Source organism: Oxyura jamaicensis, chromosome 4, assembly GCF_011077185.1.
Source record: "Oxyura jamaicensis isolate SHBP4307 breed ruddy duck chromosome 4, BPBGC_Ojam_1.0, whole genome shotgun sequence".
Classification (NCBI taxonomy): Eukaryota; Metazoa; Chordata; class Aves; order Anseriformes; family Anatidae; genus Oxyura; species Oxyura jamaicensis.
In genome coordinates this window covers 71,871,573-71,894,758 of record NC_048896.1, presented here as the reverse complement: position 1 = coordinate 71,894,758, position 23,186 = coordinate 71,871,573, and the positions used below count along the sequence as shown (strand labels likewise).

The window sequence follows — 23,186 nt, the reverse complement described above, 5'->3', positions numbered from 1 at the left end:
CTAAATGGAAAGTCATTGCGCTCTTGCCAAGCTCATAATGGGGGTGCACCAGAATTAGTAAAAAAAACAGCAAGGGTCAACATCCATATTCTCACTGCCCAGGGGCTGAAGAGTTTTCTTGACATCTTTCTCTTTCCCCTGCATTGCTCCTGGAGTCCCCAGCATTTTTGTGGCCTCAGAAAGCAAGAGCCCTACAGTTTTTGAGAACACCAGCTCTAAGAACTGGCAGGCCTCGGGGAGCATATGTACAGTTCTTACACTTATCCACGGCACAGCACCTCCAGCATGTGCATATGCACACCATGACAGTTTCCAGCTGGGTTTTCCTACGCTGTGAGTGCCTTTGGCTGCTTTCAGCACTCTGTATTCAGAGCATCTCATGAAATTAACTGCTCCAGACAGGGAAAGGGAAGACTGTAGCAACCTGGTGATGCTGGGACGTGCCCACGAATTACCATAATGCATGCCTTGAAGAACCATTGTTTCTCTAGGAGGAGATGCTTTTCACATCTCAGCCTCTATTTTCCTTGCTGAAGAGCCTCTCTCCTAGGTTTAGATCATGAATACCTGAGCACTGCCAAGCTATCCTGAAGTGCAAAGGCAGCACTGGTTCCTAGGAAGACAGCAAAAAGACAGAGTTTCACATTATAAGAGCTTCCACAGGCAAGAGCCCAGTCACCCTCCAGTGCCAGAAAATGCACTCTGTAAAACCTGTTACATGTCTTTCCTTACTGGGATGAAGATCCCACAGGTCTTGATTGCCAACAAGGCTTAAGAGTCTTTATCCCTGGTGGGCTCATGATTTCCCAGTTTCACTGAGGCATGTAAGTTGCTGACCAATCTCACAAGGTACTCCCACGGTTGACCGTTTCTTCCTTTTCAATGATCTTTAGTACCTTCTGTTTGCAAAGTGGTCTACAAGGAGAAAGATTTAAGATGAAGTTCACCTGAAGTACAGCAGACACAAATCTGGTCTAGTGGAAGGTGTCCCTGCCCACTGCAGGGGTGGGTGGAGTGACACGATCTTTACGGTCCCTTCCAAGCCAAGTAACTCTGTAATTCTATGACACAAACTGGTCTAAATCAGCACTGAAGGGTGATGAAGACAATCATTTTCAGAGAAACACATCATCACAAAAAATGTCTACAGTTAGCAGGAGGCCCTTTGTCCATGTTTGCCAAATGAGGGACTGTACCAGCATTCCCTGCACAGGCCTTGGAGCTGTGACTTCTGCAAGGTTTTCATGAAGCTAGCGCTCCAACCTCTTACAGGTCCATCCTCATTTTGATCTTTTTCTGACCTGCTAGCACACTGAGCAAACATGGTGTCACTGGTGTCTTAGGACTGGATTTTTTTAAGGCACGGATGGGACTTAGGTGCTCAATACCATTAATTTTGATGAGGTCTGAACATCTAGCTCCTTCAAAGTCTTACAAAAATCCCTGCCCAGTTTCCTGAGCATGGGTCGTCAATGCAGTGAGGACAGAATCCATTAATGCCACATTTTAAGAAGAAAAATACTCAGTAAATGTTATTCTCTTGGAAGCAATGGTTAAGGAAAAAATGTAGATATACCCCTAAGTGTTGCCTTGGATCCGCTGCAGGTGTGACAGCTCTGCAAGCTACGGATTGCCTGTCCTTTCCTCAGTTAGAGCAGGAGCTGACATGATAGGCAGCCCCATCAGCAGCCAAAAAGAGAGAGAGAATAAGACTCAACAAGTACTGGAAATCAATTCACTGACATGGATTATCAACTCCGAGAAAGTCCCTTCTGTTCTCTTAAATGAGCAGTGAAGCTTTCTTGACCTTTGGGCTTCTTTTGAAGGCTCACAGAGGAGCACTGGGGCCTCTAAACTGGGAAAAACTCCAGGTATTTTTGCTGGCCAGACAGAAAGACATAATTAAAAAAGTAATAATATGAGAAACTTATGAAAATAACTTATAAGGGATTTTTTTCTATTTTCCTTTTTTTTTTTTTTTTTTTTTTAAGGGACGAACTCATGAACCTTTTTGGCTTCACACTCAAGAGCAGTGATTTCTTGGCAACCTCGTCAGCCCCACTTTCATCTGGGTGGGCAGCTCTTGTAAAATAAATCATCCAGTGTTTCAGACAGAGATTCAACACAGTGTAATAGCCCTCTCGTCCCTGACAGTTTGTCAGCATGGACTTAAATAGGAAATATGCCCACATGGTCCGACAGACAGACCTGTGTCACCGCATCCATTCCTACAGCAGTCTGGAGGAGAGCCAGCTTGGCTCCAAAGTCTGCCCCATGGAACTTGGGCTTGAGTGAATACACCCAGCTTGTTAAGTCGGGGCCAGCAGCGCAGTAATGGCATTACTGGGTTGGAGTTGGCTCCTGTCTGACCACACGCTTTTAGGGTAGAACCTTCTACACTCAGAAAAGCTCCCAGGGTTTTCAGGAAAGTCAGGTTTGTCCCCCAAGAGGTCCAGGAGGCAGCAGAGGAAGCAGTTCTCTGGAAGCACTGAAAGGAAGGCCCAACAAATACTTGTTGTCCTGCTTCTTTCTCTAATGCCTAAATGCCTCACATACATGGCAAAGTATTCTGTTTCCATCAGTATCTCCAACAAACGAGTTTTTACCTGGTGTGTGCCAGGTAATGGAGAAGTAATACTAATAAGATATATTGACCTGTTGGTACTCGCAGTTTAAGGATGTATAAGAAGTGTTGCTGTCCAGGGAGATGTCCGCAGCTCCTCCGAACTCACAGCCGTATTTCGACTGTGTTCCAAATAGCACTCTTGGAACAGAGCACCTTTGGAACAGGGGGTGAGAAAAATAAAGACAACATCAAGAGTCTTCATTTTGAGCTTGGACTGGTGGCTGGTTGTGACGTCCTGACTCTTACGGATATGTATGTGAGCATCCATGTCTGAGACGACACGACGGGTGCTGTCTGTCCCAGAAATGGTACGTGTTGCACCAAAGCACCTCCACAGGCTTTGATGAGTGTCTTGTTCTGCAAGGGCTGTCAGGCTGGAGGAGATCACTGAGCAAGACGGCCTGCCTTCAGGCAACAAGCTCACCCACAGCCTTCACTGCCCTGCTTTGTCTTGCTTCCAGTCGAGTGCAATCCTTTGCTAAATGTCGTCCTTTAGAAATTCAGCACATAGGAAAAAAATATATCCTGTGTCATGGAACTAAGTTATAATGCTGCTAAATAAAACAAATTGTTGCCCTGCATGAAGTCACTATTTTTTTCTCACTTTTTTTCTTTTTTTTCTTGCCTTTTTTCCCTTCCGTTTCTCTTTTTCTTCTCCATTTTCCACTTCTAGCTGCCTGTTTCCTTACTTTGAGCAAATGAGTATTTCAATTCACGGAATCAGCTATCCCAAACAAGCCTGGATAAAGCCCAGTGCTAATTCCAAGCATAGGTTTTCCCTTTTTATCTGCGCCACAGAGAAACCTGCTAAGAGAAGAGAAGGGAAGATACCATTCTGCAGTTCCTTCTAGGTGGTGCAGCCTGTTCCAATTCTTCACAACCCTTTCAGTAAAGAAATTTCTCCTAATATCCAACCTAAACCCACCCTGGTGCAACTCAAAGCCATTCCCTCCTGTCTTATCATTGGTGCCAGGGAGAAGAGACCGATCCCCACCTTGCTATAGCCTCCTTTAGGGTAGCTTTGGCCTTTTTTTTTGTTTCTTTCTGCAGGTTGTTCGTGAGGTAGCAGTGATTTGCAAGATTGATTATACATTGTTGTGGGGATATAGGAGTTTCTCACACCAGAGGAAAGGCAGGGCTTGATGAGAACAATATTAAGAAGGAAGGAAGTGATTGTTTGGGTGAGTGGGAGCATTGGGCACGGCTATGGATTAAAGGAGAAGCTGAGCCAGGCTCTGTGCAATCAGCAGGGCCATCAGCGTGGGAGCTGGAGGCCTTGAGAAGAGGGAGAACCAAGTGCCAAAGCCAGAGAGGAGGGCCGGGCAGGGAAAAGCCCACACCTAAAAGCGTATCAGCACTCAAACCAGGGAGATATTGATCAGGGATTTGCACAGGGAACAGAGAGGATGGAGAAAGCCCAAACAATTATGCTTTGAAAGCGATGTTCGATTTCAATATTTACAGGCATTTATGGGGACGATCTCTCATTCTGAATGGCCTGCACACCGATTCATGAGGCTCAGAGCTGGCTGAAGAGCATTGTGGCATATCAGGTCCTGACTAATCAACAGCTTTTTAAGTCTAAGCAATTAATTAAATGCAAAGACAGACAAATAGGAAAGTGCCAAATGGTGCTCAGCTAGCAGGTAAAAATTGGACGCATTAACTTTCAAAACTCAACCTAAAATTCCCAATTAGAGAAAAAACTGCTCTGCAAAAAGGCTTCGTGCTTTCTCCTAGGACAAGGTGAGAAGGGACAATGCTGCTTTTCTCCAGAGAAAAAGCAAGCCCGGATGATCCAGCCACCCCTGTACTCCTCAGAATGACTCAGATCCTTGATGCCAAGTCTGACAATATGTTGCTGAGTGAGTGGCAGCAGGGAGAAAGTGACTGTGATAGAAGGCAGCACGGCAGGAATAAACAAACAGGTGCTGACGGCCAAGTGCTGAACACTGCAAATGTCCCCCAGCAGATGCCCCAATTAAATAAAACGTGAAGTCACAGCGTTCGCCTGAGTGACTGAGCAACCCAACGAGCACTTGTGATCCCAGGATGCTTGATGTTCATGGGAAATAACAGCTAAAGCCCCGTGTTACTTTGCTTTTAGCTTGTGTGTTTTAAAACAAATAATAAATAAATAAGTAAATAAACTCCTGAATGTGAACAGTCTTCCTCTGAATCGTTTTTCAGAATTGGTGTTTTCTCTTGCTTCTGAGTGGATTCCTTTACCAGCCTGCTCTCAAAGACTGTCATGCTGTTTTTGAATCTAGTTTTACCAATGAAGAAAATGTTAAACTTCTGGTGAAGATTCCTCCTACTGCCCTCCTCTGCCGTGACAGCTGCTGCTGTATGGGTTCCTCTCTTCTGCTGGCTCAGCCCACCTCTCTGCTCACCCCTTCATACACAACAGGCTGTGAAAGCACACAGCCTGCCTTTGGTAGTCAGTAGAAAAATCTCCAGATATTCTTCAGCAGGATTAATACCAATTGAGAAGCAGTCATGCTTCCTTATGCTTTATGCCGGGGCTGTCCAACTTCCACACCCCCGCCAGGCATCATCTGTGTTGCTCTTTGCAGGTGGGCGAGTCCAGCGGTGGCACTCAGATAACTGGGAGGTGATGCAGAGCTGTGCTGGAAGCACCTACTCTTGTTTTATACCCTAGAGAATGAAGGCATTCAAAGCAATGTTTTTAAAATAAATATCATTCAGTCTCAAGTTCTCCACGTGACATTCAGTGGTTTGCCAAAAGGACAAGCAACCCAACGAAATGGGTACAAGTCCTCGAGCCAACAGCCGAGAAGCTATTTAGTCGGAGCAGCCCGCTTACGGCTGAGCTCAGATTTTTCCTAAACCTGGCCAGAGATTATGCAGGATGCTCAGCTGTGCCTGCGACGGGTGAAGCAGCAGGGCTGCTCGGAGTGCCAGTCGGGGCCGACAGATTGCTGAGCAGATCAGGAGACAGCAAAGCCCTGGGGCCAGCAGGATAGCCGCCCCTCTTCACCAGCCAAGCGGCCTCAGGCGTGTTTGTGACAGCTTACAAAGAAAAGAGCAGCAACCCGGGAGGATTCTCTGCTCTTTCACCCCCTTGCTTTTTGTGCAACATGTTTGGGGTAAAAGAGTAGTTTTTCTAAGCAGAGGGAGCCTGTGTTTCTGGGTGCACACTGTGGGAGATACTCCTCAAAGAAGAAGGTTTGGCACCAGGTGCACGCAAGCAGAAGGAGCCTAAGAGCTGCTGGCCACGGAGAAGACCAGAGCTGAAGACAAATGAAGACCACTGACGACCAGAACTGAAGACGCACTGAAGACCTGACCCCTTCCTTCAGGGAGATGCATCACCGTGGCACAAGCTGCCCAGGGCACAGTTTCCTTGATGCATGCTATTTATTGGGATAAAATCAGGCCTGCCTTGACACAAACCAGGCCTTACTAACCCCCCTGCTCCCATTAAAGGTATTATATTTTACGTTGAAAGTCATGGGACAGTTCCTCTTCCCAGCAGAGCAAACCAACTGGGGAGAAGAGCAAACCAGCCAAAACAAGTTGAGCCCCATTTGTACCCCAAACCTTATCGTCATTAAAACCTCTATTTTTCCTTCTGATCACGGCAGCAGAGAGATCCCTGTTAATCAGAGACCCTCGTCCTCTGCTTGTAACTTGTCCTTAACCTCTGCATTACACGTTTTTCCGCATCTGCTGTACAGTTATTTACCTGCCCACAGGCACAGCCTCCTCTCGGGCAGGGGGAATGCACCTGCACTAAGGTACGGAGCTTGGCACAGATGTCTGCTCCTGCCGAGGTCCTCCCCTGTCTGATAAGTGCAGATGCAGATCTGTGATAAGGCAATAAGGACTGCTGAGATATTAGCTCGAGTTTTACGGGAAAGAAAAACAGAGAAGCTGAACCGAAGCATTTGTTTTAAAATAAGAGACTTCTGCAAACAGCTACAAGGGATATTCCCCTATTTTGTTGCTCTTCCAAAGTCCATTTGCTGCCCAATTTTAGCAAGAGAGGATGGCTATATTTCTGGTAATGCTGCTGGTCAGGGCTAGCAAAGTGACATTAGGAAAACCTTCCTGGAGTTTCGTAGGTGCTTGCTTTCATATTTTTTCTCTTGTACCAGTCACCAGTGCAGCTGCAAAAGGGAAAGAGAAACCTTTGCAAAAATCTGCAACTGGTATTCCAGGGGCTTACAGAAAGCCCTACTGCTCCCCAGGCAGATGGTGACTTAAAAAATAATAATAATAAAAAATGCTGGGCTGATGCTAGCACTGTGTTTCCATGGGAACAGGGAGGTGAGGATGCTGCAACGGATTTGACCAGATGAGAAGCAGGTTCAGGATTAGGATTAGGGAAGAAGCGGCCAGATTCCTGCTGCCATGCAGGGCTTCTCTTACACCACTAAGCACAAGACAGGGCTCTTCAAAGGACGGCACTAGCTCTGCATCCACCTGTCTTGGTGTAGACTTCATTGGTTTAAAAATAAGTCAATTCCTGAATTTGTGTATAAGTGTTGGGGTACATTAGCTTCAGCAACCCTTGCAAAGTGATGGTATAAATGAAAAGCGGATGCCCACCTCTCAACTGAAGACAAGGTACATGGTGGTGGTGGTGGTCCCTGCATTGAACTCGTGCCCCGAGCAGTACGATGGCCACCCCATGACTTGTTCTCCCACTTCCCTGTGAGTCGATGCTGAGATCATCAGACAGCAAAATCATACATTTGATATTGCAGAGTAATAAAGAAAAAGGCAGGATAATTATTTTAAATTGTTAGGCTTCCACTGCCCCAGGAAAGCAAATCTAATTGATGTCTGATATACATCGGTGGTATTTAAATATTACAAGAATCAGAAAATGGTTTGTGTTAGCATAGGCATTTTAAATATACTTATTATTCTCTTGAGATGTTTGAGATGGATTGCCAGAAATGACGTTTTCATCTAGCTGGTGTTCTCAGGAAAATCCCTGTGCGCCTCATCTGCTGCTTCTCAGGTACCTCGCAGCACCAGTGATTTTCAAACCATAAATAAGGTCCAAAGTGAAATGTAGAGCACCATGAAGGCAAAATGGAATGGAAGTGGAGTCGAGTATATGAATTTTGGTGATTTGAGGAGGTTTGATACGAAGAGTTAGCGTATTTGCTGGTTTCCAACAACAAGCAGGATGCAGAAGTTTTGGATCGGGGCCAGTTCACTCTTCAAAGGAGGCAGTGCTGCAGAGTCGGTCCTGCAGCTTGCTTCCCGTTCAGTTTGTTGAAACCCAAAATGCAGCCAGCTCTGACGGGGAGCCCCTCTCCACAACCCCCCTTAGCAGTTGGGGTCAATGTTCGCACACCTGTGTTCCCAGCTCTCAGACATCCCTCTGAGCTGGAACAAGCACCACTGGCTCACCCTTCAAACCCAAACAGATGAATGGCTTCGTTTTGGGGTTTGGCTCTAAAAACGCCTTGCCATTTTATCCTTCTAGAAACTTCTCTGCTTAACCTCTGGCTCGGGAGCCCTCCTGCTCCAGCCAGGGCTCCTCACCCACCGCAGCCTCCGCAGGAGGAGGCGGCTGCGTTTTCTCCCCCTGCACACAAAACCACAGAACCACACGCCCCCCCCCTCGGTGCAGCCGGCTGTTAGCACGCCCTGGCAGGGGCTGCAGCCCCCCGGCACGGCGCTGACCCCCCGGCTTTCCGCCCCTCGGGCCCGAAGGCACGGCCGCCGTCGCCCTCCCGGTTTATTTTTAGCCGGGGGCGCGGCGGGGCGGGCGGGGCGGCCGGGGGAGGACCGGGGGAGGACCGGGGGAGGGAGGGAGGACCGGGGGAGGACGGAGGGAGGACGGAGGGAGGGAGGACCGAGCACCGAGCACCGAGCCTCGGCGGCGACCCGAGCGCGGGCGAGCAGCGCCGCCGGGGGAGGGAGGGGGGTGCTCGGAGGGAGGAGAAGCTGCGGGGCTGCGGGCACCCCAAAAAATAAAAGCCATCCTCCCGACGTCCATCCACGGCCCCGCTGCGGGGCGGCCAGCCGGGGGCCCGCAGATGGCCAGCCCCGGGCTGGAGCTGGCGGCAGAGGGTCAGCCCCAGCCCGAGCCGGCCTTCGGCGAGGCGCAGAAGTGGATCGAGGTAAGGAGCGGGCGGGATGCGGGTGCTGCTTCCTCCTCCTCCTCCTCCTCCGGGTTGGCGCCTGCCCGAGCTCAATCCCTTAATCGCATTTCCCCTCCCCGGCCCTAAGCAGGAGCGGGAGGCAGGTGCGGGGAGGCCTCAACCCCCAGCGGGGGCTTCCTTGGGCGGGGGGGGGGAGGCAGGCTGCGGGGCCCCCCCCGGCACACTGCGGGGACATGGCGCTCCCGCAGCCTCCGGCCCCGCAACCTTCAGCCCCCAGCCCCGCAGCCCCCAGCCCCGCAGCCCCCGCCGGGGGAGGCCGCGCAGGTACCGCGGGCGCGCATCGGGGTGCCGGCAGCCCCCATCCCCGTGCCCCCATCGCTCCGGGCCGTGCCCATCCCGCGGGGCCGCCTCGCCGCTCGGCTGCGGTACAAAACGTGGGAAACAGCCGGGTTGGGGGGCGAAACGAAAGGGTTACGTATTTTGGCGTGGGGCAGAAGAGGCGCTGCAAATAGCCCGTGGTCCGGTTGCGGGTCGGGGACACGCGTGAGGATGGTATCGGCCGAGATGGCAGGGGAAGAGCTGCCGGCAGCTGCGGGCTTTGCGTTTAATCTGCAGCTCTCTGTAAGCCGCAGGAGATGCCGACCAGGTTCCTGGCGCGGTTAGGCAAATTCGCCTGGAAATCGCTGCAACTTCACGATTGCCTAAACGCCGGGGAACACTGCAGACAGTTCGGTCACAAATTCTGGAGTCTGTCGAGAGTAAAGGTTCACCCCAACGCCAGCCGAAAAGGTAATGCTGTGTCAGGCTTGGGGGAATTTGCACTGACACAGTTGGCTGGCTGCTGCAGGACCGGAGGCAGAAAAGCAGTGAGGACCAGGGAAGGACGGGGTTTTGTGCCGATGGAAGGCGGGTGGGCTGCCTGGAAGAGGAAAAGGGGAGCACAAATGAACGCCGGTTGTCTTGGGAAGACGAACCCAAGCTGTACATCCCGCTTTGTAGCAGGACACCCGGGGGGAGGCACATGACCCTGCCATACATGCGGTACGTGAAATACCTTGTGACCACGAGTGCTGCTGGCTGCTGACAGAGCCAGGAACTCAACGGCAGAGCAGTCCTCTGTAGGTAACGAGGCTGCCAGCAGTTACCTCGGGCATGATAATAATTAAGGGAGCGTAAGCCTTCCTGTCTCAGAGCAGAAACTTGTGGGTCAGGTGGAAACATCCCTCCTGGGCAGTTTGACCGTGACGGAAGGTCTCATGCCTGTCCTTGTGTGATCCAGGGCCTGATAAGCAGGGTGCGAGGGCTTGCAACGCCTCAAGCACTTGATGCAGGACCAAGGGACCTGCACACATATAAAGGAAGCCGTATATGGCTTCTTGTGCTTCCTCCGTTGCCGTTTTTAATCTTCTGGGTGTGTGGAAGGCAGGGGTGAGATGTGCGAGGTGGGACTGTTACTCTTGGCACCTTCCTCCTGCTGGGGAGCGTGGCAGGAGCCGGGGGCACTGCTGTGGCTGCGGGGCTGGGGGGAGTGTTTGCCTCTACAGCAGCACCCACAGCAAGTGCTCCTGCTGTGAGAAGGGAGGAAGGAGCTGCCTGTGAAGTGAATGTGGTTTAATTTGCCTCAAGAATTATATTTCCTTCTAATCACAGCTCGGTGTAAGCTCTGGGGCATGAGGGTTATTACCGCTTGCAAAAATGTGGTCAGCATTCCCCCGATGACTTGGACTGAGCAAATTATGCAGAACTTGACATAGTAGTCCAAAGTTACTGAAAAGCGACAGCCGTCTTAACATTCCCAAGATTTTATTTATTTATTATGGGTATCATAATTCAGTGTGCTAAGCCCTACTGATCTGGGTGAAAACCAGAAACGGGGGTCATGCTGTGTCCGGCCCCTGGGTCCATCAGCTCCAGTTGGCTCTGTGGTTGTCTCTCACCGATGGATTCATTGGCCTAGAGGTGTTACCAGACGTCCGATGTGTTGCAGCTTCCAGCTCTGCTCTGGATGTTTAAAGTGAGGTGAAATCTCAAAGGAAGATAAAATAAACAGTAACTGTTGTAAGCAAGGCTGCTGAACCTGCCTCGTACGGAGAAGACAGACTTAGTGGGGGCGTCAGCAGTGGGAGACAGCTTAAAACCTGTCTTAGACTGTGAAACCGAGCTGCACAAGGAAATGGGGGCAGAAATGGGCAGATCTGAAACTCTGAGCTGGCTGTGCATTTTTATTTCTACAGAATACGTTGTGTGGCTGGCGGGCTGGATTCTCATCTGGTTTAAATAGTCGTATGAGCGCTGTCACCATTGTGCAGCGCTGACAGGAACCCGCCCTGTGGTCGGCACCGCATTTCTCCTCTGGCGGGGCTGGGAAGGGCGGCTGTCCTCTTTCGCAGATGGAGAGCCAAGACACAAAGTGGTGAATGTCTAAATCTTCAAGGACTGAGGTACTTCCCTTCCTCCAGGCAGAAGTCTCAGAGGCCTTTATTTACTCCTGGGGCGTGTGATGTTTCACCAGAGCATGTCTCCAGGGTGCCGGGAGTTTTCTCTTCCCTCCGTCAGAGTTACTTCACAGAATAGGGCTGCCCAAGTTGTGCCGAAGTTTGGGTGGTTCCTCGTAACAATCCTTTTCCTTCTGTGTCTCCCTGGAGCTCTGAGCCAGAAGTGCCAAGGTGAACACCTGACCAGGCCAGGGGGCCTGAGCTCTGATTTCAAGTGGTGTTAGACTTGACGTGATCTGCGTGTTGCACGAGATGGCATTTGGGGACTCTGTGGACTTTCCGCTTTGATCGTGAGACACTTTTGGTAGGAGGCTGGAGTTCAGCCTTAATCACATATTTAATTCTGCATAAATATCAACCACACTTCCCTCTGTGTTTCAGTAAACCGGTTCTATTATTTTAATTTAGCTTGGCATGCACTACTTAAGTAAAGAATGCCCTCTTAATGATAAAATGAACCATATAAGTAGCACTCAGAAGACTTAAAATAAAGGCACCTGATGTAAAACCCAGTGAGACAGCTACATGGGTCTACATTATTAAAGATGCAGTATCTCATTTCAATTAGTGCATCTCAGTTTCACTGAAAGAATATATCAGCCTTGTAAAGTGTAGTGGCTTACTAAAGCAAAATAACAAATCTAATTTAATCTACTGGCCTGCAATTTTAAAATGTCAAGGTTCCCAGTATGTGTGCTTAAACTAGAATAACTGATGGCTGAAAGAACATCTGTATAAACAGAGTTATTCTTGCTGCACAGACTCACAGGAGTAATACAGTAATAAAGTCGCATTTAATACTGGTGCAACTCCTCAGGGTATTGTTATCTCATCATCGCACCTCCTATCCTTGCCTCATTAATATGCTCTATCCTCATTGTTGAGACTTGGTTCAATTAGGGATGGCTTTTCCATAGACTTGTATTCCTTAGTAACTTTGCCAGCTGATAAGAATGCTTCCTTTATAGTTGTATGGTAATAATAAACAAGGCATGTTTTCTGTCCCCTGTAGTCAGCATTTGACTTTGCCATTCCCTCTAGATGTGTATGGGCTAAAATGCAGCAACTTACAGGTCTGCCACTTTTCTCTTATATGTATTCCCCTACAGAGTCCTTTTGCTAAGAAGAAATTCCCCAGCCAGAAGGGTTTGTTGGTAGTGAATTTTCTCTTTGCCACTGTTAGATTTATGTATTGAAGGCAGCAGTTTTAATTTGGTAACAGTGGCCTTGCTTCTAGAAGTGGGGCCAGGTGTGTTATTTAGTGCTTCTGGATGTGTCAGCTCATACAGCAAAATAGGCATGTTATTTCTACACCACTGTATCTCTGAAATGATGTGAGGGGTATAAAAACAGTGATTCAGGCAAGTAAACTTCATGTTACTGTCTTGCATCAGGAGTCTGGAAACAACATTTCTTTAGGGCATCTCTCCCTCCTGTGCTGGAGAAGTTCTAGAGAGCTGAGGCTTATGTCTCCCATTGCAAAAACGGGACTTACATGGAGATGGAAGTAGTTCATTGACAAAATCTTTTCTGTGTGGTGAAGGGACTGGATTAGATAATCTGCTGGAGGGGTCTGGAATTTGACTAATCTACAAGCTGGTTTATATGGCCTTGGAAATGTGGTATGACGCTGAGTGAAGTGCCCTGACTTTTAGGAACATCAGAAATAAAGCTCTTTTTATTGGAAGTATTGGTTAAGTGCACTGACCGTCTGTGTCTATGAGTAACCTACATCCTGCAAAAGGTTGCAGGTTGCTACTGCATTAGTGTTTCCCAAATATGCATAGACATCTAGTCTACCTTTGCTTTCAAGCAAATTTTAAGGTGCTTGAACAGGGACTCTAGTCCTAGAATGGTGGTGCCTCTAGACAAACTGGGACCTTCAGCTGCCACTGCAGTCTCACAGCTAATTGGACAGGAATAGATGAAATCCAACAGACACTTTCTACAGTGAGCAGTTCCAGAGAAGCCAGTCTGACTGCCTCTGAAAGTATCTGAGTACAACCATTCAAGTGTAGAAAGGTGCATGCACTAAGCTTTAGGATTGCATGGTTTTATTAATCAGAAGTTGTAGGAAAGTTGGTGAGTTAGCCTCCAAACAGTGTCCGCAGTTCAAATTTTTCAGTGTTTATTCAATCCTTTTTTTTTTTTTTCCCCTCTCTCTCTCCTGCTGGAATAGTGTTTTATGTACTTTACATAATATATTGGGAACAAACTTATTAAAGTGAGCAATTGTAGTTATCTAGACCAACTCTGCCTGACCTGTTAGTCCATTCTGGTAGTATTTTGGGGCTATAGCTTTGTACCATGAAGACATTTGCCCTGCTGATGAGGGGCTTCAGCATGCAGGAGGGTGCTGTGTCCATCCCGAAAACCAATGGGGGACTGTAACTGAGAGATTCTCAGTTACCTCAGTGGGCTTTGAACAAGGGCCTCGTGCTTTGCAAGAGAGTTTCGGCTGACAGGTTTGACAGTGCCCTAACTTTCCAGCTGGTCTGTCTGTCCTAATCACAAGTCTCTTGTCTTGGTGGGAGAGATGAAGATGTTCCTCAGACTAGAAGAAACCTATGCAAATAGTTTGGACAAGCTGCCTGATTTGTGGACTGCTAAAGTTAGGCTAGATGAATATTTCCCACAACATGGGAACTATAAAGAGTCAAAAGGTGGCTGACTTCTGGTCCTAGGTGGATGTGAATTCAGAATAATATTACTGTGGTTGTTGTGACTGGACTTGGAGAGGAATTCTTCTCTTCTTTCTCTACATCTCCAGGGCAGCATTTAGTGGCTGCAGATGGGGTTGATGGGATGCTCTTCGTTCTGGCTGAATTAGTCATTCAGTGGAATGAAAAATAAATTGTTCTAAAGGGGTGGAAGAACCTGCCCAAACTCTCTGACCTATCAGACTATCATCTTATAGAAATCTTTTCTTCTCCCAGTTGCCTGGCAGCTCACCTTGTGTCCTGTGTACATGGACCCAATTCCCTTGTCATGAGATCCATTTAAGCCATGTTACAAGTAGTGCTTAGCACAAGAGTGGGAGTAGTGGCAACAACAATGCTATTGGTAAAGGGATAATGTCAAGAAAATGCAGGATTGAGTTGTTCATTGTCTTAGAACTGAATTAATTTCTCCTTTCATTGCTAAAATTTTAAAATAGGTAAAAAGATCTGCCCTTAAGACCAGAGTCTGGAATGCCATTATGAGACTGGTGGTAAAGACCTGCTGAACGCAGCTAATCAACGTCATTACATTTGTTCTGCTAGTGTTAACTACATTTTTGAAAAAAAAAAAAAAAGGATTTTTTTTATCCTCTAGAAAGGAAGGTGGAATCTTTCCAAGTATGGAGAATTAACTAGATGATCAATGTGGTAAACTCGTTTTCTAACCTCTAAAATGTGTTGGCCAATCTAGGAAGTGTTATTTTGCCGTAGGTTATAAAAACGATATTATCTTTGGTTTGGAAAGGCTACCAGTCTAGGAGCTCCTCATCAACAGATGGAACACTTTCACGTATTGATTCTCTGTAAATATCCCAACAAGAACAGTTGTGGAAGAATGTCACAAGGAAAGCAAGATTAATGGGAGTGAAAGTGTCATTTGAAAGGGCAGTTGATGCAGCTGCATAGGGGGAAGGTGTGAGCATTTTGGCAAGCAGGCTCTGAAGATCTAACTTTCCATCCCTCCAACATGTCATTTAAAAAAGAAACTACTGTGTTCCCTTGCCTCACTTGGTCTCCTCGGTTGTGATGATTACAACAGTGCTACTATGCTACCAGTAACATAGCATCAAAATTAATAGCTGAAACTTCTTGCAGCTATGCTAAGAACCGTATCAGGTGAAAGGGCTGCAGCATATGTCCTAGGGACAGACTCAGACTCGTAAGAATGTGATGAACTAGAACACACCCCATCTGAAACTTGGAAAAAAACCCTGCCCATTACTGCCTCTTATTTATTAAACAGAAATGTACTTGCTGTACCTGGGACAGGCTGACCATCCCTTTGCTGCAGCACAGGGTGGGGAGTCACTGCCTGGGGGGCAGCTCTGCGGGAGAGGGCCGGGTGGGGGGGGGACGGGACGGGACCAGCTGACAAGGCAGCAGTGTCCTGGCAGCAGGAAAGGTCAGCTCGTCGTGGTTTTTCTGGAGCCAGTGGGTTGATGGAGGTGGTTATTTGCTTCTGCTTGGTGCTTGCTAGGCCACATGTGCAATACTGCAAGCAGTTTTGGGTCCTACAGTACAGGAAGGACATCCATAAGGTGGAGTGAGCTCAGCAGAGAGCCGCCAAGCTGGCTGGGGCTGGAGCGCTTGTCCTGGGAGCTGGGCTGGAGAAGAGGTGGATTTGGGGGGACCTGGCAGCACCCCCTGTATGTATGGGCAGATAACTGGGGGGGCAGAGGCAGGGCCTACAGAGGGGCCTGGGCCAGGAGCCTGCGATATTTGTCATAAACTAAAACAGGGACGGTTCTGACTTGGCGTGAGGAAAAGTCTCTTCACCACAGGGGCAGTTGAGCACTGGTGCAGGCTGCCCAGAGAGGCTGGGAAACCAACATCCTCGGGTGGGTTCGTGCCCAACTGAAGGAAGCTCAGAACAGCCTGGCCTGGCCTAGAGCTGCCTTTGCTTGGAGCAGGACGTCGCACTGGGGGCCCCCAAGGTCCCTACCAGCCTGAATTATTCTGTGAATCTGTGGCTTCTTGAAAGTGGGTGGGTGAGTATCACTTCATTTTTATTTTTAATCCCACTTTATTGATTGTTTATATTATTGTCACATTTAAGTATCGATTCACATGATGAACAAGATCCTTCTCCATACAAAGGCAAAGCTCCTTCGGCTCTTGACAGGCATTTTTAGGGTATGCTACTGAGTTTCCCATGTGGAAACTCCTCAAGGCAGCATAAAATGTGTTTGGCTTCCATTCTAACTGCATCTACTAAGCCTGTTTTATTTTGGAAAACCAAAATATGACCGATTGCCTTTGCTTGGTGAGATTGTTTTTGTTACTTAATTCATGTTACGCTGCTATTATCGACCAATAAGGAATTTAAATTATTCCCCTTGCTTTTCAAGTCTTCAGATAATGTGCAAGTTTAATTCTTGAGAATTCAGTTGTTGAATCCTTATGTGGTTCTTTGTTCATGGTATTGGTTATAATAATCCTCTACCTTCATGGTCAATCTGCTTAGTTCTAGTATAACTCACTCAAAACTGTTAACTAGTTTCTTTTGATTATATGTGTATAAATAATGGCTGCTGCTAGTAATCCTTGCCACAGAATGGCTCACTTAATGATGGAGTTATTAATAGAGCATGCTCCTGATGTTAAAGTTGCCTTAAAATAGTCTAGGGACTTCTTGGTCGGTGGGGAAAGCAGAGAATTCTCTTCATCTGGCTGTTTGAAGAGAAGCCTTGTTTTGCTAGGTTCTGTTCTTTGGAGATCTCATGCTTAGTGCCAAAGATGGTTCGATTTTGAAATCAACTTTGACAAGCTAAGATTTTGAAAAATAATATTGCCATGGCTTTTTGACTCTAGCATTGTTGTCAGTGATTCATGGAGCACTTCACAGGCTAAGGAGCAGCATGGTGGAGGGAGAGAAAGCAATTCCTTAATTCAGCTTTCTACAGCTGAATGCGTAAGGTAAAAGGGAAATGATCTCCATTAATCTCTGCTTCACAGACATTTCTCCATGATCCTGGTTCATGCTGGAAATAGGACTGGGATTCTTCCATTATGTGATTCGTAGTGAGTTTCAGGAACAACACAAAAGGAAAAATTCTCTGTGATGTCTCTTCCAGCCTCCAAGATCTCCCCCACTTCATCCCAGCCCTGTGGTTGTTTACAAGCTATACGGAAAGTGGCTGTATATACTCAGTGTGCTGAGGAAAAAAAAAAAAGTCTTCATCCTGAGACTAAATATCTTCCGTTTGTTTTCTTTCCTGTAGACATTAGTAGATTTTTAGTTCAGTATTACAGTCATGAACACTGAAGTCTCTGGCTGGATTAAAGCACCATTAAAAAAAATAAATTAGGCTGTTATCTGCCTTTGGTTCCTGAGATCATGCTTTGCTTTGACTCAGGCTTTTCTCCCCAACAGTGAGGGGCTGAAATCTGTAAAAGGTAATACAGAACAGCTCCCCAAACTTATTTTAGTTCTGATACATCCAACAGAAGTGCAAATGACTTTGACTTCAGGAATTGGTAACGTTTGATAGCGCTGCAACATCTGAAGTCCCTTACTCAGGATGGGACTGTTGGAAGGAGATACTGTGAACTGAAGATGAACAGAAGTATACCTTTCAGTGCTGGAACTTGCCATTTCCCGGGGTGGCAGAGATGAAGGAAAAAAGCCCCAAACAACCTTTCCATTTGTATTTCAACAACAGGCCACAGACAAATACAAGTAATTGTAACCTTTACTCTGACTTGAGAAGCAGCCTTTCTTTTGCGTAAGAGGAGGCTGATGCCCATAAATAACTGATTTCAAGTGGGAGCAGAATGTTTGCATGGCTACAGAGGACACCAGACTGAGATTAAAATCTCTTCTTGGTGCTTTGCAAGCAGTGTTTTCTGTGAACTCATGGGGCTAGATTATGTCCTTGTAGTCCCAGCAGGTTGTGCCTCTGACAGAAGGGTTGCTACAACATCCTAAAACAAATACAATAGGTATGGATATGAGGGTTATATTTTCTTTCTCTTTCTTTCTCTTTCTTTCTCTCTCTCTCTTTTTTTTTCTCTCTCTCTTTCTTTCTTCCTTTCTCTCTTTCTCTACTTCTCTCTCTCTTTTATTTAAAAAAAAAAGATAGCAAATATATAAATGTTTTTCTGTTTTTTGTTTTCCTGACTCTGATGAGTTGTTTTTTAAAGTTGTGGTTTGGAAAAAAAGGAAGTCCTTATTTGGGAGCATGCATGTGCAGTGTGTGTTTTCTGCCAGTGTTTGGATCAATTAAAGATAGCCAAGAAAATAAACAGTTTTCCAGAAAAATGGCACTAACAAGAAAGGAGATTTCAGAATCAGTGAATCATAAAGGTGACTCTCTCCTGAGTTGAAAGAAATGGTACAAAAGCGTAGCCTAACATCCTACCCCTCCCAAAACCGATTCTTATTTTGACAAGGGGGCCTTCAGTTTTGGAAAAACAAGAAAAAAGTCATAAATCAACAAAGTTCAAGCGACTCAAATTATCTTTTATTAGAAACAGCTTGCCTTTTCTAAAGAGAAGCACAAATACCCTCAAAACATTTTAATTATGACCATGCAGATCTTCGATCTTGCCGGAGCCTGATTTTCTCCCTCTCTCAGCTCAGTGCCACCCTGCCCGCGTTGCTGCTCTGCCAAGTGTGCTGGACTGATGGCCGCTTGTGTGGAGAGTGAGGACGTTGCCTGCTGGAGGTACGGGCTGTAGGGAATGCCACGCTTCTCCCCTGGAACAGCCCAGGCACACGGCCCCTTCTGAAACTGGAGGTGGCGGCTGTTGCATCGCGGTTCCTGGCATCCAGCGCGCCTTGGATTGGCACAGCACAGCTGAGGGGTTAGAAATTCCCTGTGAGAAGGCAAGTGTAAAGGGAGACGGGTGTTAAAAATAAATCTGGGGAAGCTTCGCCTCCCTCACTTATCTTTCAATGATTATTTCTCCGGGGGAGCAGTGAGCAGTCAGATTTGCAGAGGCTCACTTGGTATGGGTGCTCCTTCAAGATGAGCATCAAATGGAATTAATTCCAGTCACCCTTACAAAGGATGTGCTGCGCTTGCTGCTAGAGGCACCTCAGAGTATTGCAAACAAAAAGATTTTTCATTTAAAAATGCACCTCAGTAATAAATGCTTTGGTACTTAATTCTTTTCATCGTATTGCTTCTCTTGAGTAACTTCAGGGGAGAAAGAAAGCAAAACCATTGCAGGTAGCTATGGGGTAACTTGATGAAAATGCACAGGGTTAGCTCTGAGATGACATTCCAGTCACATTTAGTAGAAAACTTGTCTACCAGTGCTGTGGGATTTTAAACATTACTTTCCATTCATTGTAGTTTGCTAGTGTCTCTGAAGTAGTAAAGCTGTATAATAGTTTTGATTCTTTATTTTGCAGTTTTGGATTTAACCAAGGCTCCTGATTGCATGTTCTGGTTATGGGCAGGTCTGGTATTGTGGTTCCCTCACCCCCCCTTCAATATTTGTTAGTTTTTCAGTGCTGTACTTGATCCTACAATGCCATACTGGCTTTTCTTTTTCATTTTAGAGTTGTGTGGAGAAAACTTGCTTTTCAGCTTCCCACATGAAGGGCCTTCAATAGATCAAAGCCAGAGCAGACTACTTGGAAGCGGCGCAGTCTCAAACTGTGCTGAAAGCTTTTGTTTGCTGCCTTTTTCCTTTCCCTTGGTATCTCCCGAGAGAAGGGAGGATGCAAGGGGGATGGATGTTAGTGCTGGGCAAGGGGAGTACCCCATTGATGTGTGCTGAAGGCACAGGGCTACGTACAGCACACTAGGAGGAGCTGACTTCCAGAAGTAGCAGTGGGGGCAGCCTTTGTGCAGGGTGGGGATATGAAACATCGCCGTGGCACACTCCCACGGCTTGAGCTGGGCTCCAGTGCTAACAGGGAATAGGTGGTGGTGGGAAAAGGGCTAGTGGGGAGTGGGGTGCCGGTGCTACCTATGGGCAGTGAGCATTTCCAGTACGTGCTTAGGGCATGGGGCTTCAAACAGAAGTGAAGCTTTGGGGTGGGAAATGAGTAGATGTCAGTACTTGCTGAGAAAGGACCCGAGCTATAAGAAGCTACTCAATGAAGAGAATTAAAAGTTTGAGGTTTTCTTTTAGGATTGCGAGGGAAGAGGTGGATATCTGAAACACCAGATGGAATGGAGTGAGTGAGCAAAACATAAGCTTCTATTTTGCATTTGGTGAGGAGGAAGGGCCCCTCAGATTTAGCTACAATTGCATACAAGGCGTGAGTGGTTGGTACAGCAAACACGACAGTGATTGTAAAGTTGAGGTGCCTGGCAGAAACATGCTGGTACTCAGTGTTTACTTTGATTATGAAGAAAATCTTTCTTCAACAAGAAGTGTGTTTAAAAAAATGACTCTTCAATGTAGAAAGCTTTTGGTAAGGGGAGGTCACTCCAGCTGTGTGTACGCATGTCCTCGCTTTTCTGCAAATGCATCATAACAGTTTTCCTTAGGATGCAGTCTGACAATTTCCCCACACAGAACTGCATTTGTGGATCCGAAAATGTCTTGTAAAAAAACATACCCAAAGCAATGTTTGTTGGCCTGTGCAAATGTCCTGCGCCTCAGAGCTGTGATTTCTTCCTACCAGAAGTCTGATGAGGCTGAGGGAAAGAGCATATCTGGAAATTTCTGGAGTGGGGTAAGTATAGCTTTCACTCCCAGTGCAGTGGCAGAGTATTTGGGCTAACACAACTGAGAGAATTAAGACTTTGTTCTTGCTAATAAAGCAGAACGCCTCCTCCTTGCTCATCAAAGCCCATCGGACTTCAGATCTGACTTTCGGATGGCTAGGGCGCTCTGGGCCATTTTACTTGCTGTTTGCGTGGGCAGGGTTGGGGGATTTTGTTTTCCATAAACGACTGCCAAGTAATCCATCAGTTAATACGGAGCAGATGAGGTGGCAAAAGGTGCTCACTTGATGCATCTTTGTCACGTGGATGCTGCCAGCTGTCTGCATGCTTTGTGCCTTAAGTGTTCTATGTGTCTTTATGTGGGGAAAATGGCTATTGCAAGCTCACAAATAATTTCTGCGTAGTTGATCATCCATCGTCCTTGTGTCTTTCTGGTACATATAACTTCGAGGCTTTTCTTCTTCTTCCTGGGTTTCTGCTTGGGCCCTTCTTTTTTGTGTTACTGGAAGGACTGATAAAGCTGCACTGCCACTTGAAGCACTATCACAGGGACCAGAGTATGTTTCTTAGGTAAGACTTTTGGTATCTCTTATTTCCCGTACCGTCTGTTGGCTCATAAGCGAGTGGGTAAGGTCTTGGCTCAGAGCAGCTGCAATGCCTTGAGTGTCTGTTGAATGCATTTGAAATTATCTCTGTCCTCTTTCTCCATTTGGACAAAGCCAGTCCAAATCTGATGCAGAGAAAAAAAAGTTTAGCTGAGTAAAGGGGAAGAGATGGGGAGGCGTGGAATTTGGATAAAGAGCATCAAGAGAAGGCAACCTGTAACAGATAGGCCCTTTGGAGAATATAAGCTAGATCAGGCGTTTGCAATTGATTGTAAATATATATATTTTCCCATACACGCACTTTGGGGAGCCCTGGTTGGAGTCAGAACTGCAGGCGCGCTGCAGGGGAGGTGCAGGTTGCTCTACTGGAAGTATGAGCTAGCAATCCTACTTTTGGTAAGGTGCTCACAGAGTCTAATATAGCTTCTCTGGTACGTAGTTTCTGTGAAGTTGTTTCTTTTCTTAACAGTTCTTCTGTGCCAGCACGTAGTATCCCTTTCCACTTCAGTGGAAAGTGAGAAGCATTGAGCACAGATACGTACTGACTTGCCACATCTTCTTTTTGAAAGAGACTTGGACAACTCTCAAATTTGTTCCAGAGTTACGCTGCTGCTTCTGAAGAGAACAGTTGCTTGTTTCCTCTGTTGGTTCTGCTTTCCTCCTTCATACTCCCATTTTTTTAAGGTAGAAGATAGCAGTGGCAGATGTTAGTCAAACAGTGGTGTTAGTTCCTGCTCTTTGTTTGGAGGCTGGGCTGAATGTATTGCTTTCCAACCCTAAGCAGTTGTTTGTCTATTCAGCTTGAGCAGCATAGCATCCTGACAGCTGTTTTGCTGACATTATTCCCAGTTAGTAATTCACTTGGATTAAGGGCTTTCTGCTGCCAGAACTCTACCGGGAGCGTGCTGTCACTTGGCAGACCCATTAAACCAGTAATTCTGGGCTGTGTAAAAAATTTAACTTGTCCTGGATCCTTCACATTTGGAGTTCTAGCTTCTTTGCCCTGTGGGCAAAGAGTAAAGGCTTACCATCAATACTCTCTTTTTTTTCCACCTCTTCCCTTCCCCGCAATATTTTGAAGCCAAAACTTTAAAAGCCAGACTTTGTTCAGCTTTGCTTGTTCTCAGGGCATGCAGATAATGCATGTATGCTTGGGGCTCTGTATACAGCCCTTCCCCAAACACTCGGTGAAGTCTATAAGCAACAGGAAGCTCTCTCTCAGCATGTTGTGGTGCTCACTCCCTGAAGATGATTGCTGTAGTTTCCAAATTTAGGCACGTAGGTAGCACAGTCCTGGAAAGAAAGTTACTGTAATGGTGGCGCCAGTGCCTTCTCTCTGGTGGTGCAGGTCATGTCTCCCCAGCCTTCTCTCTTGGGGAGGTGGCACCAGCAGTTCTTGTCAGCATAGCCGGACCTCAGCTTTGTGTTTTGGGGACCCTTGGTATTTGAACAGCCATTCTTCTCGCTTTTCTGCTGCTTGGCAGTCACCTGGAAGCTACTTGTATGCTGTAGTGTGGGAGCTCCAGTTTTGAGCTAATGTACAGGTGCTCCTCCTGTGATTAAAATCAAGAATCCGTAGTTTAGTTGGACCTGGCATGGGTCCAGGCTGCATCAAGAGGCTTTGTTTCCTTATGCTTGTTTTGTTGCTGATAAGCAGGTAAAAAGAACTCAGTGCTCCCCCAACATCTGCTTCTTTTCTAATACATTTCTCACCAGCTTTGGATCTCTTGCATGATGAAGAGAATGCTAAGAAGACATATCGGTCTCTGATGATCTGCGTCTGACTTCAGCTCTAGTGACACCTATTCACATGTTGTGTCTATAATATCCTGTGCAATTCTAGAAAGGATTGTGATAACACCTTTAATTTTTATCATATGAATATGCTTTCCCTGGGCTCATCAATTTGTCCTGATGTATCCTGCTGCCTGAGTGCACAGGATGAATTTCATGTGCTCCTGGTGAGCAGTTCTCTCGTGGGCTAAACCATAGGTGTGAAAGGAGAAAAACAAAGGTGGTTTT

At 46.8% G+C, this 23,186-nt stretch overlaps 1 protein-coding gene across 4 annotated transcripts in view; it reads left to right on the top strand.

The window, feature by feature from the left end:
• Nucleotides 1–8,426: 8,426 nt before the first annotated feature.
• Nucleotides 8,427–23,186, top strand: part of LIMCH1 (LIM and calponin homology domains 1) — a 173,805-nt gene continuing 159,045 nt past the window's right edge. For all 4 annotated transcript variants that reach the window (XM_035326214.1, XM_035326209.1, XM_035326208.1 and 1 more), the window contains exon 1: nucleotides 8,427–8,733. In XM_035326214.1, the coding sequence (XP_035182105.1) occupies nucleotides 8,650–8,733 (84 nt within the window). In that variant the 5' untranslated portion in view covers nucleotides 8,427–8,649. The remainder of the gene's footprint in view (nucleotides 8,734–23,186) is intronic.